The sequence below is a fragment of the Merops nubicus genome, unplaced genomic scaffold, assembly GCF_000691845.1.
Source record: "Merops nubicus isolate BGI_N331 unplaced genomic scaffold, ASM69184v1 scaffold21358, whole genome shotgun sequence".
NCBI lineage: Eukaryota > Metazoa > Chordata > Aves > Coraciiformes > Meropidae > Merops > Merops nubicus.
In genome coordinates, this window is record NW_008625373.1 from 22600 (window position 1) to 42887 (window position 20288).

General features: G+C 41.6%; 1 protein-coding gene across 1 annotated transcript in view; it reads right to left on the reverse strand.

Annotated features, from left to right (window-relative positions):
* Positions 1-20288, reverse strand: part of ATP10A (ATPase, class V, type 10A) — a gene marked incomplete at both ends in the record, with an annotated part of 44272 nt that overhangs the window by 21977 nt on the left and 2007 nt on the right. The window contains 2 exons of the mRNA XM_008945661.1: positions 612-697; positions 19868-20072. Coding sequence (XP_008943909.1) covers positions 612-697; positions 19868-20072 — 291 coding nt within the window. The remainder of the gene's footprint in view (positions 1-611; positions 698-19867; positions 20073-20288) is intronic.

Below are 20288 nucleotides of genomic sequence, written 5' to 3' on the forward strand. Positions count from 1 at the left end.
CCAGAGATGAGCAGCCTGTTAAGGCAGTTCTGTTTGTTTAGGATTAAGTCAAGTGGCCATAGGTGACTCTGTGTGCTAATGTCCAAGCATATCCATGAGCCAACTGGTTCATTTTGTCTAAATGAGAGGAAAGGAATACTGCTGTAGCTGGGCAAGTCTCAGTTTTGCCTTCTGATTTTCCTCAATGATACCTACACTAAAAGAAACATCAAACAGACCCATCTTCATAAAAGCAGTGAACAACAGATTGTGTTTGTTCGTTGGCTCTCTTGGACTGGTTTTCCATTTCCTCCCATTTCCCGATGGGCCTTTTTGATCCATTGAGAGAAAGAAAGGGAGAAGAGTGTCTGTAATTGCACTGCTTCATGCATTCATTTCTGGAGTGCAAACTGATCAAAGCTAACAACTAAATCCACCCTAAGGAATGGAAATGTGAGGCTCCCATGTCACCCTGAAGTGAGGATCCTCTAAAAGAGCGTTAAATACACAGCCCTATTTAGATGTGATGATGATGCAACTCACAGAGCACAGCCCAAAGCAAAGCAGCATTAATTCTATTCCATAGTAGAGACAAGGAGTAGATACTGAAGGATATTATATGAAATACTCACATGTAACCTCGAAACCTACTTAAGTCATTGTTTGGATTCTCGCATTCAATGATACTGGTGAACTTCAAGGGGTCAAATTCTGAGTCCTGAAAAAACAAAAGTGTCCATTACTTAGGGCAAAGAGTTGCACATTATAGTAAAAATTGTGGTTTTTTTTCTAGATTTCACAATATATTAAAGTCCATTTTTTTTCAAAGGCAATCTAATGACACTGACCACTGGCACTGAAAATCAGAGACCTGGGCACCAAAATTCCTCAGATACCTTCCAAAATCTCCCTTACAAGGAAGATTTTTTTGTTATGGAAGTTGAAGAATGTGGGCTTCTAAAATCATTAGACAAGATGTTGAGTCCCAAACTCAAATTAATTTGGTATGGAGTGGAAATATGAAATTCATCTGAGAAGGCTCAAAATATTCAATAGGATCACATTGTACTCCATGTTCAGTGAAGCTACTGAAAATCTAGGACATCATAAGTCAACATAATGCCAGCTATGAAAAAGCTAGTCTGAGCTTTTGAAATATTAGCAAGACTTCTTAACTGCTTTATGCCAATACAGATAAATTAGTTTACTACAGTAAATTACACACATATAGCAAAATAACTTTTTCTAATTAACACTTAAAAACTTTCTTGATTCTCTAGCTCATTAGTCTAAAGCTGGTGTTTTTGATGACTATATATGTTTACCTGTAGTTAGCACCTTGTTGTGTCTGAGTAAAAACAGCCTATCAAAGCATAATTACTTGATTTTGTTAAATAAAAATCAAGGTTCTCTCTTCTTTGCTAGCCTAAACTACACAGTGAAATCAGAGATACTTGGTCCTGGTGCTGCTGAGCAGGCTCTTTGTCTCCATCAGTGAGAACAACCTTTGGAAAATTGCTTAGCAAACCACTTCAATGAAAATAAGCAATTGTGAATTATCATATTATTAAGCTTTCAACAGTGATAACACTGCAATTTATGTGTTTCATAATGGTTTTGATGTAGACCCCAACTACTGGTTTTTAGAAGAGCCTATGGGAATAGCTGACTGAGAATCAGTAACCAAAGGACAGACACAATCTTACTGACAGCTTCTCTGAAACACAACATGGGTGTCTCTGCTTTTTTAATACTGACTCTACTCAGAAGAGGTGAAAGAAACTGGATTTTAAATAAGAGAGAGAAGAAACTAGAGGATATATCAGCATCACCATCAATGCCCTCCTTCATTTCTCTACCAGCTACACCTGGAAGACAGATTTCCAGTATATAGGAGACAATTTAAATCACCTATGCCTGACACTTCTTGAAATCTTTCCTGTGTTTTCAAGAAACAAGATAATAAAGAGAACTGTGAAGATGGGCTGTCACTTAAAGACAGTTACAGCCTGCTGGAGAAAAGAATCACTTTTATATGCAGAACTCAGCTTGTAAACAAGAGGAAAAAAAAGCCCAGGAGTGAAAACAAAGGACAGCTCTGTGCAAAGAAGATTGCTATGTTAAGAATCAGACTTCCTAAATTACATCAAAGCTGTCAGTCAGGTACCTGAATCTTAGCAAGAAATCCAGGTGGTCTTCTCAGCACCAAATACCTCTGGTATTTATGCTCGTTAGATATTTCTCCTGGTCAGCATTAAATTTCTCTAAGTGGCTGAAGTTTGATTCAGGCAATGCTCGGAAGTACCTAGATCTACAGAGGCACCCCAGACATCAGCAGCCTGTAGAATGGGGCAGATATTGTAAAGCCACACGTTCACCTGCTTTGCCCCTCATTCCTCAGCTGCTCACTTCAGACAGACACTGACACCAGCAGTCACAAGGAAGGAATCACTGGCTAGGGCAGACATCATGAAGCTCTCAGGCTTTGACAACTGAAATTTGTGACTACAGCTCCTAAACTGTACACTCTGCCTGTGCTCTTGCCTCCAGCAAGCAAAGGCTCATGTTACCGAGGCACTACAGCTGCAGCCAGGGATACCCAGCAGCTGGCTTGACTTGAGCTTGTTGGAGAAGGTGAAGATCTCTTAGGCACACAGAGCTTGTTGTGCTGGGAAAGCCTGTGTTGTCTACATAACAACTGCTCTACTGCCCCAGAACATGATCTTCTTTTCCTTCCTTGCCCTGGTATGCTCCTTGGCAGAAAAAAAACCAACCAAAAATTCAAGAAAAATAATCTACAAACATTGTCCAAGGTGCTTCAATGATATACTGTCTGTCTGCCTAAGTACTGTGTTAAAGAAGAGTCACCAGTGTAGCTTAAATTGCATTTGTAAATCAGAAGGAAAATAACATGCTGGAAAGGGAAACTTTAAAAAAAAAAAATATTGTAACATACTATATAAAATATAGTTAATTTAGCACAAATTTTCATTCAGTGGTCTTAAAAAAAGAAAAGAAAGAAATCTTAACATCTTTGATGAATGCCCCTGAGGGAATCCTAGAGACACTTAATAACAAAATCCAGTGTAATCAAATGCAGGATTTCTATGGCTGCTGAACTCAGCAGTGAGAGCCTATTTTCACCACTGTACAGACAATAACTTCTAGAGCAATCCTAAATTTGCAGACTGAATTCTCTTTCTGCTAAGAAAGCCTGCCAGCAAAGCCAGCAACTTTACAAATAAGAAAAAAATCTACTTAAAATGTAGACCTGAAGTCTTCACAAAAACGAGTGATCTGGTCAAGACCAGAGAGGACTAAACCTTCCCGACTTCCCCATCACTACCATGCAACACAGGCTTTCTCCCTCCTCTTTGTTGGATTCTTTTCATTTATGACTCAGTTTTGGAAGTAAAAGTCCCTTATCATTAAATCTAACCGTCTGTGTATTTGTGTTCTGTTACAATTAACTTGAAATATGTGATTATAATCTTTAATCAGAGAATATCTGGGAGGAGAGAAAATCCAATTAGAATAGTAGTTTACGTAAGGAAAGAAAGCTGCTGAATTCTGATTTATGTCAAAAGCTCTTTGGATTATTAATAAATCAAATATCTCCATCTCTTCCCTGTGACATGGAAGGGTAGATATAAACTGATGAAACTGTTTTGATGTGAAAATGCCTTCTGGTAAATGAACGAACAAATACGTTAAACATTGCCTGTGTGTGGCTGCTTTCAGCGGTAATAAAGAAGCTCAAAGTTAACGTAAGATTTCACAGTGATCAAAGTTTCGTTCCTCTTTATGCTGACACACTTCAGCAGCAAATGAAACATAAACTGTGATCATATTCTCATGTGTTAACAGCTAAGAGAGGCTTCAGCCAGACAGAAGCTAAAGTCAAAAGTGTTGCTTTTATGGGGCACAAATCATGGTTTGTCTGGTTTTCTGGGTAAAAGTCCACAAAAACTTGAATTCTCCTCCACTACCTTTAACTCTTCTGTTACACTGAATTTATGCATTCCGGTTATGACACAGAGATAAAAATTAAAATATTGTTAAAAATATGGTCAAAAATAGTACTTCCCCAGACTTTTGTGCAGCAGTTATCTGATGTGCCTGATTCTCAGTGTCTTACTTCACGTTTCAAGAGCTGCCGGCTAGTAAAGTTGTCCCAGCCTCAAGAGGATGAAAAACTCCAGGCCTAGACAGACTACAGTCTCAACTGAGCCTTTCTAGTGCCTAATTTCCCTAAAATCTTCATCTATTTGGTGTTCTCATGGCCTCCCAGTGCACATCAACAATACTAGGTCACTCACAAAGCAGCTGGATGCATATTTTTTTATTTCTGAAGGTGTGTAATGGTGTCATATTTATTATATTGTACCTTTGCATGTTTCCCAAACCTGTGCACTGATGACTTTTTGGCTGACACAAAACTGAGAGACATTCACTAATTGCAGATAAATTCCCTAGATTATTTAACAAAACTATTGGATGGCAGAGGCCAGGGCTAAATTATCTTCAGGTCAGTCAGATTTTTCTGTTAAATAACCTGTTCTCCCTTTGCTGCAATGTAAATTCTAATTGCCATCACTAATTTTGAGTCCCTGTAAAATGTAGACAGGGCAAAATATCTTGCTTACACTTAAGGCAGAGTTCCTACTACTAGTAGTAGGAACTTAATTAGTCCCTATTATGCACTACTAGGTAGTGCTTAATTCAAAGCATAGACTGGTGACTGTTAAGACATCACAGAAAAACTGTGCTTGAAAGGATACATGAAGGTCACTTGGAGTAAAAGTAAATCTAAAAGGAGGGCCAAAAATGATTACACTAGTTTCAGTGAGTGCTGACTTTGAAAAAAAAGCCAATACGAGCACCACTTATGTCAAATCTAAGCAAAATCAAGCACATCCAATTATTTTAAGAGAAAGAAAAGAAACAGCCACCAGTACTCAAAAGTTTTGGCTCCTGCATTAGAACTCTAAGGCTGCACACAAACATTGCCACTTGTCCTACCTCCCTCCAGGCCAATCGATACTGATTCTCTTTGAAAGGGCTCCAGTATGAGAGATGGATGATATTTAGGAGTCAAGAAATGAAGATTTGTCTTCCATGGAGCTGGAACAGGAACTGAATCTTTGTTTTGCTCTGTTTTGAGCAACTGGGATTAGAGTAAACCCCTCTACCCATGCGAGTGTGGCCAGCAGGACTAAGGAAGTAAATGTTGCCCCATACTTGGCACTGGTGAGGCCACACCTTTAATACTGTGTTCAGTTTTGAAGCCACTCATTACAAGAGGACACTGAAGTGCTGGAGTGAGTCCAAAAGCCAAAATGATTCTGATTCTATGACTTGAGATTTCAGATACAGTCATCTGCCTTATAAACAGCTTTCTACCAGCCATGACTGCATAGAAGCATTCATGGATAGCCCCATACTGTGGTTGTTCATACCCTGCATTCAAAAGCCTTCAGTGACTAAATGTTATCCATTTCATTCTAGAAGTTAGAATCTTTTTCTAAGAAATAGCATTTTAAAAACAGGTCTTGAAAGTTTCTGCAGTATGAAATGATGCACAAGATACATCGGAGGAGCAAAGACTACCTCTTGCTTCACTCTTCTACTGTGTCATATCATATCAAAATTACAAAAAAAGAAAATACAACAAAGAGAGACTTTCCTCAAATATCTGACTTCATGTGTTGATTTTGTCAAAATAGCCTTAGTTCACTGCTTTCCTCTGAAAAAGTGCTGGCTTTTTGGGAACTTGTATTTCTATAAGGCTGAAATTTGTCAAAAGGACACACAGTGATACTTACATTAGGTATTTTATGTACTTGGAGACTCCACAAAATATATTTCACTTCTTCAGGATTGTTCTTGCTAGGAAAACGTTTAACACCCTACCCAGAAATCCTATTTCTTCCAATTTCTTAAAACTTAGGGAAATTCATTCTTCCTCTAAGGAAGGCTTATTTTCTTATGGAAGCAGACTTAGTTGTGATTGCAAAAATCTAATACATAATGATTCCTTCAAAGCTGAATTTCATATTAAATTGCAGATGTAGATGGTTTTGTGACTGGGCTTTAACAATGCTCTACCTATTAAACCTGATAAAAGAGTTCCATTTAAAACAATAACTTTGGTCTGCAGTAATTGGGCTTTGTCTCTGGGGGAAGCATAAATATACACAGAAGAAAACATAATGAAAAGGTGTTTTCTTTAAAATTTTTCCTTAGTATAAACCTCTGCCTCTTATCTCTTATGTGACTCCTGGTGAAAAACTAGGTGACCACCCTCTGAAAAACTAAAAAGGCCAAGTGTTGAGGGGAAGAAAATGTCCCAACGCCTCTTTTACAGAGTGGGAAACTAACAGGAAGAGGGCTTAAGGAACCACAGAGACCTGTCACAAAAAAAGGAGACTGAACTTTGGTCTAACCTGACTCTGGAGCTCCAGCTGTAAGATCATCCTGAATCTCCACAGTGAAATGCCAACCCTTCCGACCCTGCTGGCAACCTCACGGAACTGTCATAGCTCAAGAAGCAAAACATGCTGCTCTGCCAAATGAGTTAGTTTGACAATTACACAATGTTCAAACAACACATTCCCCTTCATTAAATGTATGTTGTAGGGGTGATTTAATGGCCTGCTACTGATATTAATAATGCATAGTTATTCAAATGTTTTCCTTTATTCATCTGCCCTACTTTACTGCTGCAGAAACCAGAGTTTAAACCTGCTGCAGGACAGCGTCAGCTCCCCAGGATGCCCTTGGGTGACAGGGACAGCTACCTGCTTATCATGTTGTGTTTACTGGCTATGCTGGGGATCTTATCCAGACTTCTACCTGCAGTGCAATTGCTGGATGAGGGCTCTAGGATTTGTTTTGGCATGTATGTCTGGTGGAAATAAAATGGCAGAAATGGAGGCATGGGGACAACTCAAAGGAAATATTTAACAGATGAAAATCTGCCTCAGCCAGTGAAATAGATTTCCAGTTTAAAAGCTTTTAAGTGCAGTAAGAACGCATCCCCCTAATGCATTGGTCCATCCTATTATGGCTTTATATAGCAATACCCTGCATTTATCATATAAAATTAATCTGACCTTTTATTAATGTGCAACTGGAATTGCATATTGATTTTATATATGCAAAGCATGCAGACTGTTTATATACTAAAAGAATGAAAGGTTTTAATGTCTACACTGCATTACTCTCTCTGGCAAAATTTATCTGTGTCCCTAATTCACAAGAAAGGAAAGAAACAGTTTGATCTATGCTATTTAGGAACCAAACAGATCCAGCTGTACATCAGAATTTAATAGCTTTGTTTTCCATACTGACAACTACTACTATAATTGGATTATTTTCAGTACTGTTTGTTTAAATGGAACTGAGATGTTGAGTATTCAGAAACACTGTAACAGCTGAGCAAGCCAAATACATGTTAGGGGGCTGATCTTCCTCTGGCTGACCTAAGTAAAAGTTTTCCCCTTTGCAGAAAACAGTATGATGGAACAGCACAATATCCACGCTGCAGGAAAAGAAACGTGCTGCTTGCAGGGCCTGGGAAGACCTCAATACTTCTATGACGGTCAGCTGAAGAAATTGTTGTCAATGAAGGGACAAAAGTAACACAATGCTGGCAACACTGAAAATATACACATGCAAGTTCTGATGTCCCTTGGCCATCCTGAGCAACTAACCAAAAATTACAGGGGTACCAACCCATTCATTCATGGACTACGGTAGTGCTGGAGAGTGAGAAGGGAACCGAATTATGGCAAGGCTGAAACATGGACCCAGATATGGACAGTTAAGAAAGTGGTATTTGCCTGTACCAAATCATGAAATAGTCACTGAAATAAAATGAATGGGTTCACAGTCTGTAAGAACCAACCTCAACGTTAGCTCAGCCATTCAGCTAAACCACAAACCAAGCTTCTCAAGGGCTTGCAAAACTCTCTGTACAACCCACACTTGGCCTCCAGAGGCTTTTTGTTTCACGCTCGTAGACTTTCGATAAATGTAACCCTCCCCACTCTCCAGTGCTTTCTCCTTTCTGGAGATTTCTAGCAGTCTTTCTGCTGCATTTCGTAACTGCTGGAATAAAGCTTAACTTGATTAGTGGCAGAAGCATTGCAGAGTCCTTGTAATTTTAATTTAGTAGCACAGCAGCTCTAAATACACCCTGGCCTACTCTTGCTCTAGTGTGGGCTACTGGCCAGCCTGACTTCTTGTGGGATGCCCTGGCCTACTCTTGCTCTAGTGTGGGCTGCTGGCCAGCCTGACTTCTTGTGGGATGAAGTTCTGCCAGAAGAAATGTGAATGGGAAGGACTAAGACCCTTCAACCAGAAGAAGGAAATGCCAAGCACCTCACTTACATCATTCTACAAAAAAAACCCAGAACATCAGAGTCCTGACAGGACAGACAGCAGTTGGTAATGATGGGTTGTCCTTATGAATGGTAAAACCTAACAGCAGCAGTGGCAGGATGTAAACACACTGAAGCTTGACAAGCCCATCTCAACCTGAAGACAGGGAATCTGGATAAAAGCAGCTCCACCTTGGACGACATTATGTTTAAGAAACATTTCTAGGATGTGAGAGAAACTTGTACAGCAAGTGCTCAAGCAAGAGAGAGACTCCAGCCCCGGCTGCCTGCCAGAGAGCACAGAAGGAAGAAGACCTACTGAAAAGATACATTCTATTCCAAATACTGCAGGACAGCATTCATATCAGCACTATCACAGGTTGTCAGCCTTTCTACTCGCCTCTCCAGTGAGAGAAGTCTACACACCAAGTAAAAACTCCCTGAGCTGGACACCGCCATGCCATCTTTGCTTGGAATTGTATCCTTGACCAACATTCACTGTCACAGGCCTGCCCACTAATGCTCCTAAGGCAAACACTGCATTCAGCGTGCACCTTCTCTGCCTAATCCCAGCTGCTTCTGTACTTCCCCCATAGCCCTGTGGAGAGGGTGGAGAGGCAGGTGTGAGGAATAACAGTCAATGTGAAGGCAGCAGGACTGTGGCTGGCTTGCTTGGTACACGGGGGAAGTTGGGATGGCTCCAGAACACTGTGGTTAAGAGCTTCTCTCTCTTGTCTACCCATGATCATCTACTAACGGTTTTACTGAACAAGTTGCTTTTCAATCAACATGCTGAAGACTCCAGCAGCAAAGTGAAAAACACCTTTTCAAAACCTCCTGGAATTCACGGGTGATCTTTTTCAGATACCAGCTGATTTCACAGATCTTACAAAAAGAAAGTCACAATGGACTTGCCAGTTCCAGAACTGGACAGTAGAGCTGGGAAATGAGCTGAGAGGGATGAAGATATATTGCTGGGGTAGAGATTGAGGCTTGCTTCCCTGTTCAGCACTCTAGCCAGCCTCATACTTCAGGCATCCAGTGGTTACAAAGTTCCTGCATGATCTGTATGCTTTGTTCAGTTAAGTGTGGAATTGAAATGTGTGAATGTGACCTGTTGAATCAGAGCACATCAGAACAGCAGAGTCGTTCACTCTTGTGCACTTTCCTCAGCAGCTACCTTATTCTCTGGGCAGATATCATCTGCTTGAACTTCTGCAAGGCCTTTGATACATTCCTCTGCAACGTTCTTGACAATAAATTGGAAAGATATGTGTTTGTGGGTGAACTGTTAGTTAAATAAGGAGCTTGCTTGATGGCCATGTCCAAGGAGATACAGTCACCGGTTCAATGTCAAAGTGGAAACTACTTATGAATGGTGTCCCTTAAGGACCTGTACTGGGACCAGTACTATTCATCAGTGATACAGACAGTGGGAATGAGTGTGCTCTCAGCAAGTTTGCAGGTGACTCCAAGCTGAATGGTGCAGTTGGTATGCTTGAGGGAAGAGGTGCCATCCAGAGGGACCTTGACAGGCTTAAGGAATGCACCCCTGTGAACTTCATGAGGTTCACAAAGGCCAAGTGCAAGGTCCTGCACCTGGACCGGGGCAATTCCCAGTATCAATACAGGCTGAGGGATAAACAGATTGAGAGCAGCCCTGTGGAGAAGGACTTGGCAATACTGGTGGATGAAAAGCTGGATGTGAGCTGGCAATACGTGCTCGCAGCCCAGAAAGTCAACCATATCCTGGGCTGCATCACCAGAAACATCATCAGCAGGTCAAAGGAGGCAATTCTGTCCCTCTATTCTGCTCTGGTGAGACCCCACTTGGATTACTGCATCCAGCTCTGGGACGCCTGGTATAGGAAAGACATGTACCTGGTTAGAGTGGTTTGAGATGAGGCCCACAAAAATGATCCGAGGGCTGGAAGACCTCTCTTGTGAAGGAAGGTTGAGAGAATTGTAGTTTGGACTGGAGAAGAGAAGGCTCCAGAGAGACCTCATTGAGGCCTTTCAATATTAGAAAGGGAGCTTATAAGAAAGACAGAGATACTTTTTACCAATATCTGCAGTGACAGGAAAAGGGGCAACAGTTCTAAACTGAAAGAGAGTAGATTTAGATTGGATATAAGGACTAAATTTTACTACAAGAGTGGTAAGATACTGGGACAAATTCCCTAGAGTAGTTGTGGATGCCCCATCACTGAAGTGTTCAAAGTCAGGTTGGATGGGGCTTTGAGCAACTCGATCTAATGAAAGATGTCCTTACCTATGGCAGGGGTGTTGCATTAGATGGTCTTTAAAGGTTCTTATCCAACCTGATCTATTCTACGATTATATGATTTTTATGCAAATATTCATTATTATAAGCATTCAATAAATGTGAGATGTGGAAGTGCAACCAACAAGAAAAAAATGTCATGAATAAGACCAACAGAGAGGACATCAATTAATAAAATAGTTTGTGTAATTTTTCTTCCATGTAATTATCAGTTATCTATCTCAATCAAAGGCAGCTGAAACAGCTTACTGTGGAGCACCAGGAGGTACTTCATTGCTTTTTGTTTCTTAACAGCTGACATGACCCACCTCAATGTAGTTAATAGCAGGGCAAATTCATCTTTATCCCTTCCTGCAGCAGCCTGTGGAAGATAGCCAGATCCCCCTGATCTCAGCCATACAGCCCACAATGCTCTAGAGGTACATGAGTGTATTTAGCCAACTGGGGCATGGTTTTGAATTTGGTATTTAATCAAGTCAGGCCAAAAATATAATAATCAAACAGGCTTGAAAAAGTTAAGTAGAGGCTGGTAAATGCTTATGACAACTTACATGTGCTTTCTAACCATGCTGTACATTAAGCATAAAATTCTTTTTCTCTTAGAAGCCAAAAGGCTAAGTGTTCCCTTCTTGGATGTGAAGCAGTCCATTACTGTGTCATTAAGAAAGCTCAATTAGTGTATTAGCTGTGCTGCCCATAAATCTCCACACACTACTGATGTTTTTAATTCAAAACCAAATCAAAGTACAAGCACTATAGTTCTATGTGGTGAAGAGTATCTTCTCCAGTCATGTACCTGCAGGACAATGAGAGCTTTCTCTCTCTCAAGCACATACACACATGTAAAGTGTTTGACTGTAACAGAGTCACAGCAGAGCTTAAAAGTATGAACCTGAGCATAACCAATGAATGGAAATTTTCATGAGTTTATTGAAGTAACAGTTTTGAGACATATGGCCAGCCACTTCTCATGTAGATAACACTTTAATGCAAATTCCTACTGGCCTCTGTGGCCTTATCAGTATTAAAATTTATGAGAGACCTGGAGGGTAGCAGGTGGAGAAAAGAGAAGTGGGATAAGGGCTCACTTTCTGGAGGCTGAGATAAATACAGGAGTTCCTTATTCTCTGGATGTGCCATTTTGGGCAGAAAAGCAGACCCCTTCTCCACCTCAGTGCTTCCAAGGAAAAGTGAGACCATACCATCACAGCTGGGGTTAAATGTGGCTTAGCTCTGTGGACCCTCCTGCTCTGGAAAAGAAGGCCTTGCCATCCTTTGCTGAGCACTGATACAGCCAGCTGGGCTTGTGGTATCAGAGACAAGTGCAGCACGACGTGTTTTCAGCTCAAAAATCCTGGCCCTAAAATCAGGAGTTCTCAGCATTACATTGCAAAATCTCATTTCTGAGAACAAATATTCCAGATACTTCCTGTTCCCAGTTGACAGGCCAATGTATGGTTAAGGAATAAACAATTCCAGAAATAAGCTCTTGTCCAGTAAAACTGAATTAGGCTATGAGATCAGAAAGGTCATGACACACACACACACAAAAAAAAATAACCCCAACCAATTAACTGGAAAATCTCTTCCTAACTTGCTTTACATTTAAATGTTTACTTCTCTATAACAGGAAAGTACTATATCATTTTATTTTCTCTGAAGACCTGAAATGCTCTCTTGTTTTCTAGTGCTTTTTCAGAGACACAGCAGCATGGAGAGCTGCTGGACTATGGACACAAAGAATGAAATGCCCTGTCTCTCCAGAGGCCAGAGGCAGCACAGGCACTGCCATAATACACTTCCTTACATGGATTTACCACTGGAGCTGGAAGGATTACTCTAAGAATGGGAGGTCCTTCACCGCCAAGACATTCAAACTTACAATTCATCAGTTTAGTGCCTTTAACCTCTATTTAAACACAAATGCAAAAAAAACCAACCAGCCAATGCCAACAGTAGAAGTCTCAGCATTCTTCAGAACTGGACTCTTCCTCTGATTCCTCTTTCCCCTGGCCCATAAGTGCCTAGATTAAAATATCCAAATTTTTCTCTTACAGTTATTCAAATTCTTTGTTCCTCTAATAAAGCTCTCTCCACCACAGTCAAACTTGGGGCCTGGACACCTGCATGATAGAAACCAAAAAGAGACAATAACCTTGCTGGAAGCTGACCAAGGAGGAAGTGAACCTGCATTCTTGAAGTTTTATATTTCCCCATAGCTTGCAGTGTGAGACTGCTGACTAAATGCCATGGTGAAACGGTAGAGTGAACAATTGTTCTCAGCCTTCCCTTAGGACTTCTAGCTCACAGAAGAGTTTGTCACAGCACTGACTTGGGTCCCGCTCGGCACCAGGCCGCCCTGCATGCAGCTGCCATACCTTTCTTTCTCTCTTAAAGACACAGCAGTAGCTTCCTCTTTAACTAGACATGTCCGCAGTTTCCACACAGTCCATCTCTGAGCATGGTACTATCCAAAAAAAGAGACAGCAATATATGTATAGAGTTTTTCATAGCAATTCAAACTACACCAATGAAATCTACTGAACGTTCAAGGCATGACCTTGGACAAAGGTCTTCATGAGGTGTGACATCCTCACATTTCATACTGACAAACATAAGTCTTCTTTCCCATACATCTCCAGCTAAACTGTAAAACTAAAAAAAATAGTTTTTAATTTAATATTCTGGTAGTGCATAGGGGAAAACATCATTTTCTTTTATTTGTTTTCTTATTTTTTTTTTAACTTTCTGCTCCCTCAAGGAAATCTAATTTTGGCAACCTGTGTGGGATGAAGCACTAATTTACTGTTTTAACTTGTGCCTATCTGGAATTTTTAAGCTTTTTTTCCTTGTCTAGTGAACCTTCTCAAAATATTGCAAAAAAGAAAGGCATAAGGAATAACCCCTTATTTAATAACCCCTTAAGATGCTAGAGAGACACTCACTGTTCTTCTGGTCCGATTCTACCCTGTTAAAGTACTTACAGTCTCAACAACACTGAGCATGCCGATTAGTTCACATCTGCTTGATTACAGTAGTGTACTAATCCCACTAATTTCAGGTGGATGATGGCTTGAGGGATTAGTGGGACAAGAAGCAATGGAGAGAGGGTACAGCTATGCCCATTCTTGTGCTGGTTTACAGGACTCAATAAGACTCCTTGAGATAAGAAGCTCATATCAGCAGTTGAGTTGAAAACTAGTCTGCCTGGGAGCTGTGCTGGTTTCAATTCAGTTGTTAGCTCAAAGTGGGCTAGTTTAACCAATGCAGATGGCTGCACAAGATCTTAGCTCAGTTTAGGCTAAACCAAAATTTGAAAGTTGTTTTCTTCCCTCTTTTTTTTTTTTTTTTAAAATTCTTTTGAGGGAGAAAAACTGAATGCAGAAGGAACATCTACACTGACATACCAAGACTGCCCTGTGAGTTGTTTTCATTCAGTTAGCATGAGTTGCCTTTCCCAAAGTACCTCATACAGAGAGCAGCCTGCAGCCAGCAAGCCATAGTCAGGCTTACAGAGCAGCTCTTCTAGAAAGCAACCTTCTCCTCTGTACCAGTACCAGTTTCTGCCAAGGACTCACAGGGAAACAAAGATGGTATAAATGCCTTACTGCTTGGAATAGGGGGCTGCGGGACTGATCTTCTAAATCCAGCTGTACCCAGTATGCTTCCAGTGTTGTGCAAAAACAGGTAGGGCTGGAATGAAAGCTGGATTTGTCAATTCAGCCCAGCTTCCAGGCTGGGACAGATGAGTTAATGTGCCTGCAGTAACCATAGGCTCTGAGTTTATACTTATTCCTGAAGGTTTCACATACTGACTTGTGAGGAAATGAGACTGATGAGTTATTTTGGTGCTACTCTGCATGCAAATGAACCCTCCCAAACAGGCAGACACCAAATTCAGGTGTGCTTTTTAGACAAAGCAAATAAGTGGCCACAAAGTGATTTGCAAGGATTAGCTGAACCTATTTAATGTAGTACTTGCTTTGAACAAAGGTCTAGTCTCAGAAGAAAATAATGAGGGGGAAAGAAAAAGCATCCCCTACCCCCACCAGCTCTCAGAGGGACATATGCACCTCTTCACAGGGGATGGCAGCTACTAGCTTAGCGTTCAGCTGAACTGACGCTGTCCACATAAACATCCAGGACATGGCCAGTGCTGAATAAACCATAAGCTGCTCCAGAATCCACAGTGAGTCTTTGTGGATTCTGCTAAAAAACATACTGAGTAAAAACAGTGGAGCAAGGAAATGTAAATGTTTTTCATGAGTCTAGATTCATACTATCAAAATATCCTAAATCAAGTTTATGAAACCTGAAAGGGAGTTTTGAGCAGTTGCAGCCCAGGCTGTATCTGCTAATCCACTCTCTGAAGAGCGGCTGACATGACGTCTGGGATGGAAAACATTCCATAAGTAACTGTGGAGGGTGTGGTGGCCCAGCAGCCTGCAGGGTAGCACAGAAAACACATTGATTCCTCCTGCCTACTGTGTCTCCAATTAGGTCCAGTGCACCAAAAATGGCTGCTGTGACTCGGCAGCAGTGAGGGAGGGTCACGAATTAGAACAGAACTACTGGAATACCAAGAAACACTCATTTTTTCCAAGAGATGCTTACTGGCCACTGCTCACGCTGTTAGATCACTCACAGTGGGATTGAGCACAGTGCTTCCTCCTAGCTGCACTTGCCAGCATGTCATGCTGCACACATGGATGGGATCTGTGTTTCAGTGTGAAGCCTGTCCTTTTGACTAGAAAGACAGAGCATGCAGAAGTACATTTCTGAATATTTTAAACATATCTAGCACATCCTGTGGTTGTAGGAGCTGGATAACAAGAGCACATTTATTTAAAGTCTCAGAGGAAAAATACGTCAAGGCCTTTGAAAAATCTCATGTTTCCTTTTTTCTTTTTTAATCTACTCATCGAGTGATTTCTTTTTTCTTGACTGACTGTTTTGTGTACAGCAAATATGGATGTATATATTAAAATTGCTATCTTCAGACATACAAGTCACAGAGGAATATATCAGTGACTTCTCTCTCAGCTTGTCTATCAATACGTTGTAGCATCGTGTATACAAAGTGCAGATTTGTGTCAGATAGACCACACTTGTTAACAAACTTCCAAAGCCAAGAAGCAGCATGTTCCAAGTCTGCTATAAATCACTCAAACAAATGAAAGCAGCACTAAAATAAGCAATACTTCTGGTCACTTGTGCTATAAAGGAAAACAGCTTCTTAGAATTCATGAGTAGAGGACCAATCCAAGCCCACAAATGCTGATCTTGGATCTTCTGAGCATATGTTTAGAGTATAATAATGCCTGCAAAGCAGTGGAGACAAGGACAGAGAACTGCTCCTGTAACTGCTTATTGCTGCTTCAAGAGTCAGGCTAAAAAGAGACCGGAATGGTGCTTTGCTGAACAAAGGCTCGGAAGAAGGAAACTGCAATACCTTTTACTCTCTGAGACTATGGACCTTTATGCTGTTAATGCTGAAGAGAGACACAGAAAGGTCCTGCAAAGCTCGCTGGCAGAACAGCTGCCCTTCCAGAAGGCAGATCTACCCAAGGGAAGAGTGCTGGGCTTGCTGGCCTCTGGAGAGGGCACTTGGAGACACTGCTGTGGCTGCAGGAGGACTGCCCAGCGCACACTCCACTTCAGCAGCTCCAGCAGCAAGTGGCTTGGCGCAGACCTGTGGGGCTGTCGTTGCACGGGTGGGCACAGGGCAGGGACAGAATTAGGAAAGCATAAAACTGGCTTAAAACAACTGTTTCTACCCCCACCCTTGCTCCTTTCCCATGCCCAGTGGAGTGACTGGTATAGAAATAGCTGTCCTTCACTGGCCTGCTTCACAGGCACGTGCTTCAAAGTTATCAGTTAGTGCATGCAAGAAACACAGAAATGCCAAACTTTGTAACACAGCTTCTTTTAAATGCTTGAGATACTGCTACAGAGACATTATTCAAAGACAGCTATGGGCAGATGATATTTTAAGAAGAAGCTTCCAAAAACTTTGTGTTTCTTGTCCTGTGACAAGCCACATGACTAGGCACGTCATTCTGTAGGGGGTGGGGGAAGAGTCCAGCAGTGTGGGAAAGAGACGGTCAGGACTACATAATGTATTTGTTTGTTTTCCTGCTTGAACAACAGAGCCACAGAATGACACAGAACCAAACAGCTATTTAAAAAAAATGAGAGTTGTCCTGCTGAGTACAATGGTAATATAAAAATGCAAAAGCATTCTTGTCCAGTGCATGGACAGGTTGGGATGTAGATCATAAAAGAGATTTGGGAATTAACTTCCCTGAGGACTGGTATCATCATGGTCAGCATCCAGTGCAAGAAAATTTTTGTCTTTTGAAGTATTGTATGAGATCTAACAATAAGATCTCTCCAGTTGTGGAAACTGAACTTCACTTCAAAAAACAAGCATCACCTTGCTCTTCCATGTTACTTGGCTGTGGGCCTACTACTCATCCAGCATTTCCCAAGGAGGTCCTTCTATCCCACTGCTGAGGGTCTCTCAACAGGGCAACACCTTCAAGAACCAGCAGGAGCGTCTCCCTGCTAGTGTGGGGTGAGGAAGCTAATGCTGCTGCATGAATTAACAGCGTGCTCAGGTTTTGGCCAGGCCTTTGATGAGGATGGCAAGTGTTCTGCTGGCTACCTTATGGAATGCTGTCACAGAGAGGTGCTGTGATGCTGCAGCAGCCGAGGATTGGTACTTGCAGGTGTGCACATTGCCTAGTTGACGCAGGAACCCGGGCTTGGATTTTTCCTGCTTTCACAGCTATTTTAGGAGAGGGGAGGTAGTCACATGTGGTTTTCTTACAACTTCTCTTTCAATACTTGACTTTGTGGGGCCCAGTCCTGTTTTCATTGGAATGAATAAGCTTTCTGTCATTGACCCCAGTTTAAACCCTGACAATTTATTATGGACTTCACTGCTAATGTAGCTAAGCATCTTATGATCTAAAATGTATTTTAAAAAATTATTTACAATATATTTTATACATATTTTGGAGCACACTTCTGAGACAGAAAAGTTCCACAATCATCTTATAGTACAAAGAACTAAGATACAGAAGGAGAATGGGCTGGCAATGCAAAGTGCCTTAGGTGTCTACAAAGCTGACTCTTAAGTACCTATACGTTTTCCTCAGTAAAGCAGAGTATGCTGAGTGAGCCATGCCACGTACACCTTGATGTGCTGAGCTGCTTGGCACATAAACCTAGCTTTGCCTTCCGAGGCAGACGCTGTTTCCTCAGCTTTCTTCCCTAATGGGGCCCAGTTCAGTCTCCAATAGCCTTTAACCCCTTTGAGGAGGAAATGCCACTGCCACTGACTTCCACACAACAGTCTGAAGGTTACAGGTCTTGCCAAACTGTACAAAACCCAGATATGAATTCTTTGGCTGCCTGGTTTGGATCAGCAATTTAAACCTCAGTGAGTATGCCAAACATGAGTTTCCAGGGGCAGTCCCTCCTGGATTTCCTGCTGCATTAAAGCATGTGTGTGTACGCTGTCACTGAAGAGTGACTCCACAGCTGGTGGCTCAGGCACACAGCTAGGTGTCACAGCTCCCAGGAGCAGGGGAGTCTGGAAGGTCAACAGGTCCCCTTTCAGCCCGCCAGCTTCCAGAAATCACACTCCCACTGCTCAGTTGCAATTGCTGCCAGGCAGCTGGGGATCCTGAGGCAGTGTAAGGTACTCCTCTGGGCAGCAAGGCTCTTGGAAGCCCGTGGTGTGATGATCTGTACTTGGTCACATCAATTCCTTTCACTTTACTTGCCAGCACCTCTTGTTGTGTGTCATATGGTCCTGGATCACAGAAATCCAACCATCTGTGCTCTGGATGAGTGGAGGAACTGGTGCTTTCCCAGGTCCTCCTTTGAGGCAGAGCTGGGATGTGCCCTTAGCTTGTAGCTGTACCCACAACCACGAAAGCACCCCTCTACTTAGGAACCTGTATGCAATCTCTAGGTTTTGTCATATGCCTGGGGTGATGTAGGAAGTCTACACTGGCAGAGAACTGGGATACATCATCTGACTACCTCCCTGGAGCTCTACCCACTGGAAGATATTTTTTCTCAGTGGGAACAGGATGGGATATTTGAGAAGCAATTCAATTAGCTTCTTTGAAACAATCAGAGTTTCTGAAACATTTGGCCTGTAGCTGATAAAGCTTCTTGCCATGGCAGTAGCTGCCACGTCATGTCTAAATTCTATGTGGAAATCACTGATGATTAAACAAGTCTTTATCTCATGTTTTTACAAGCTACTCAGAAAAAAGGCTTTATCTACCACAAAGAATTATTTGGAAGGCACATTGATTTTTATCTTATTGGTTGGATTGTAACTTCATTAATGTTGATCTGCCTCAGTACAACTATAGGCTTATGTAGTCACCTTTGATGACAGTGGTAAGGGCAGCAGCTCCCACTGTTTGCAAACTCTCTCAGATGAGAAAAGCTCCTAGGAGAAAAGACGCAGCTATGTTCTAGAATTATTTCTTTTTTTTCTGACAAAATACAGGAAACTGGGGTTAGTTGGCAAGAGGGATGGGAGAGGAGGGCATACAAATAAGTACTATTTCAATAAGATTATGAAAGCAAGTAAAACTTCAGGTAATTTCCTCCAATTCTGCTGACAGTAGCTGATCTGGATTTTGTTTTGTTTCAAAATAGTGCTGCTGGGGAGAGATAAGCACAGTGAGAGAGAAGTAAACCAGTTTTTCAGCATAGACACCTCCAGAATGCATGCATGCTGTCCCTTTAAATCTTACAAGCTTTCATGCTCCAAGTGCTGGAGGGATATTCTGCAACATGGAGTTTCAGGCAAAATTCCTAATTGAACTGATCTGGTTTGCAGGCAGGAAAAGTACTTGTTTATATTTAAGTATCTTCTCGCTGGGCAGTTAAAATGTGTTTTCAAATATCAAGCTACAATAGAAGCCATTAAAAACCCCCAACATTTTCCAACCGCACACAATTGCCCCAAATAATTCCTATTCAAATTCAGGGAAAAATTATGGTACGACTTCTGATACTATGATGAGGTCAGCTGTTGGCAAGTGTTAGTATTTTAATGACAACCATAACAGTAATTCATTAGCACTATTAGAACAACAGATTTAGCTGGTGTGAAATGGATTGGTGAACAGTCTACCTACCTGGAACAAATTCTTGTCTTAAATGAGAGTTAGGAATGGTGACTTACCAGCTCTAAGAACCTCCTCACCACCTGTCTTTGTTTTAAGTTGGTTTCCCCATCCAGGTTAGCTGTTTCTATGTGGCACAGCCCATCGGGATCACTTGAGGAGAGCAGCAATATGTCAGCAGGTATAATTTCATTACAGCGAAGCTGCACAAAGTCTCCAACTTTCACTTCTTTCCAGTACCTGCTTATATATTTCTTCTCATTTCTGGAAAAAAAAAAGACATTTATAGGACATATATTAAAAAAATTGCACAGACTGGGGTGCTTCTGGTAAGATCTGGCTTGATTTGTAACAGGGGCACAGTGTCTTTGGAAGGTGCTCAGGTACTCTCAAGCAACGTTGGGCAAAGGCAATGCAGAGGGCCAGGAGGCCACTGAGTCCAGCTGACTCACAGCCAGGTCTGTGTCCCCAAGACGCTCT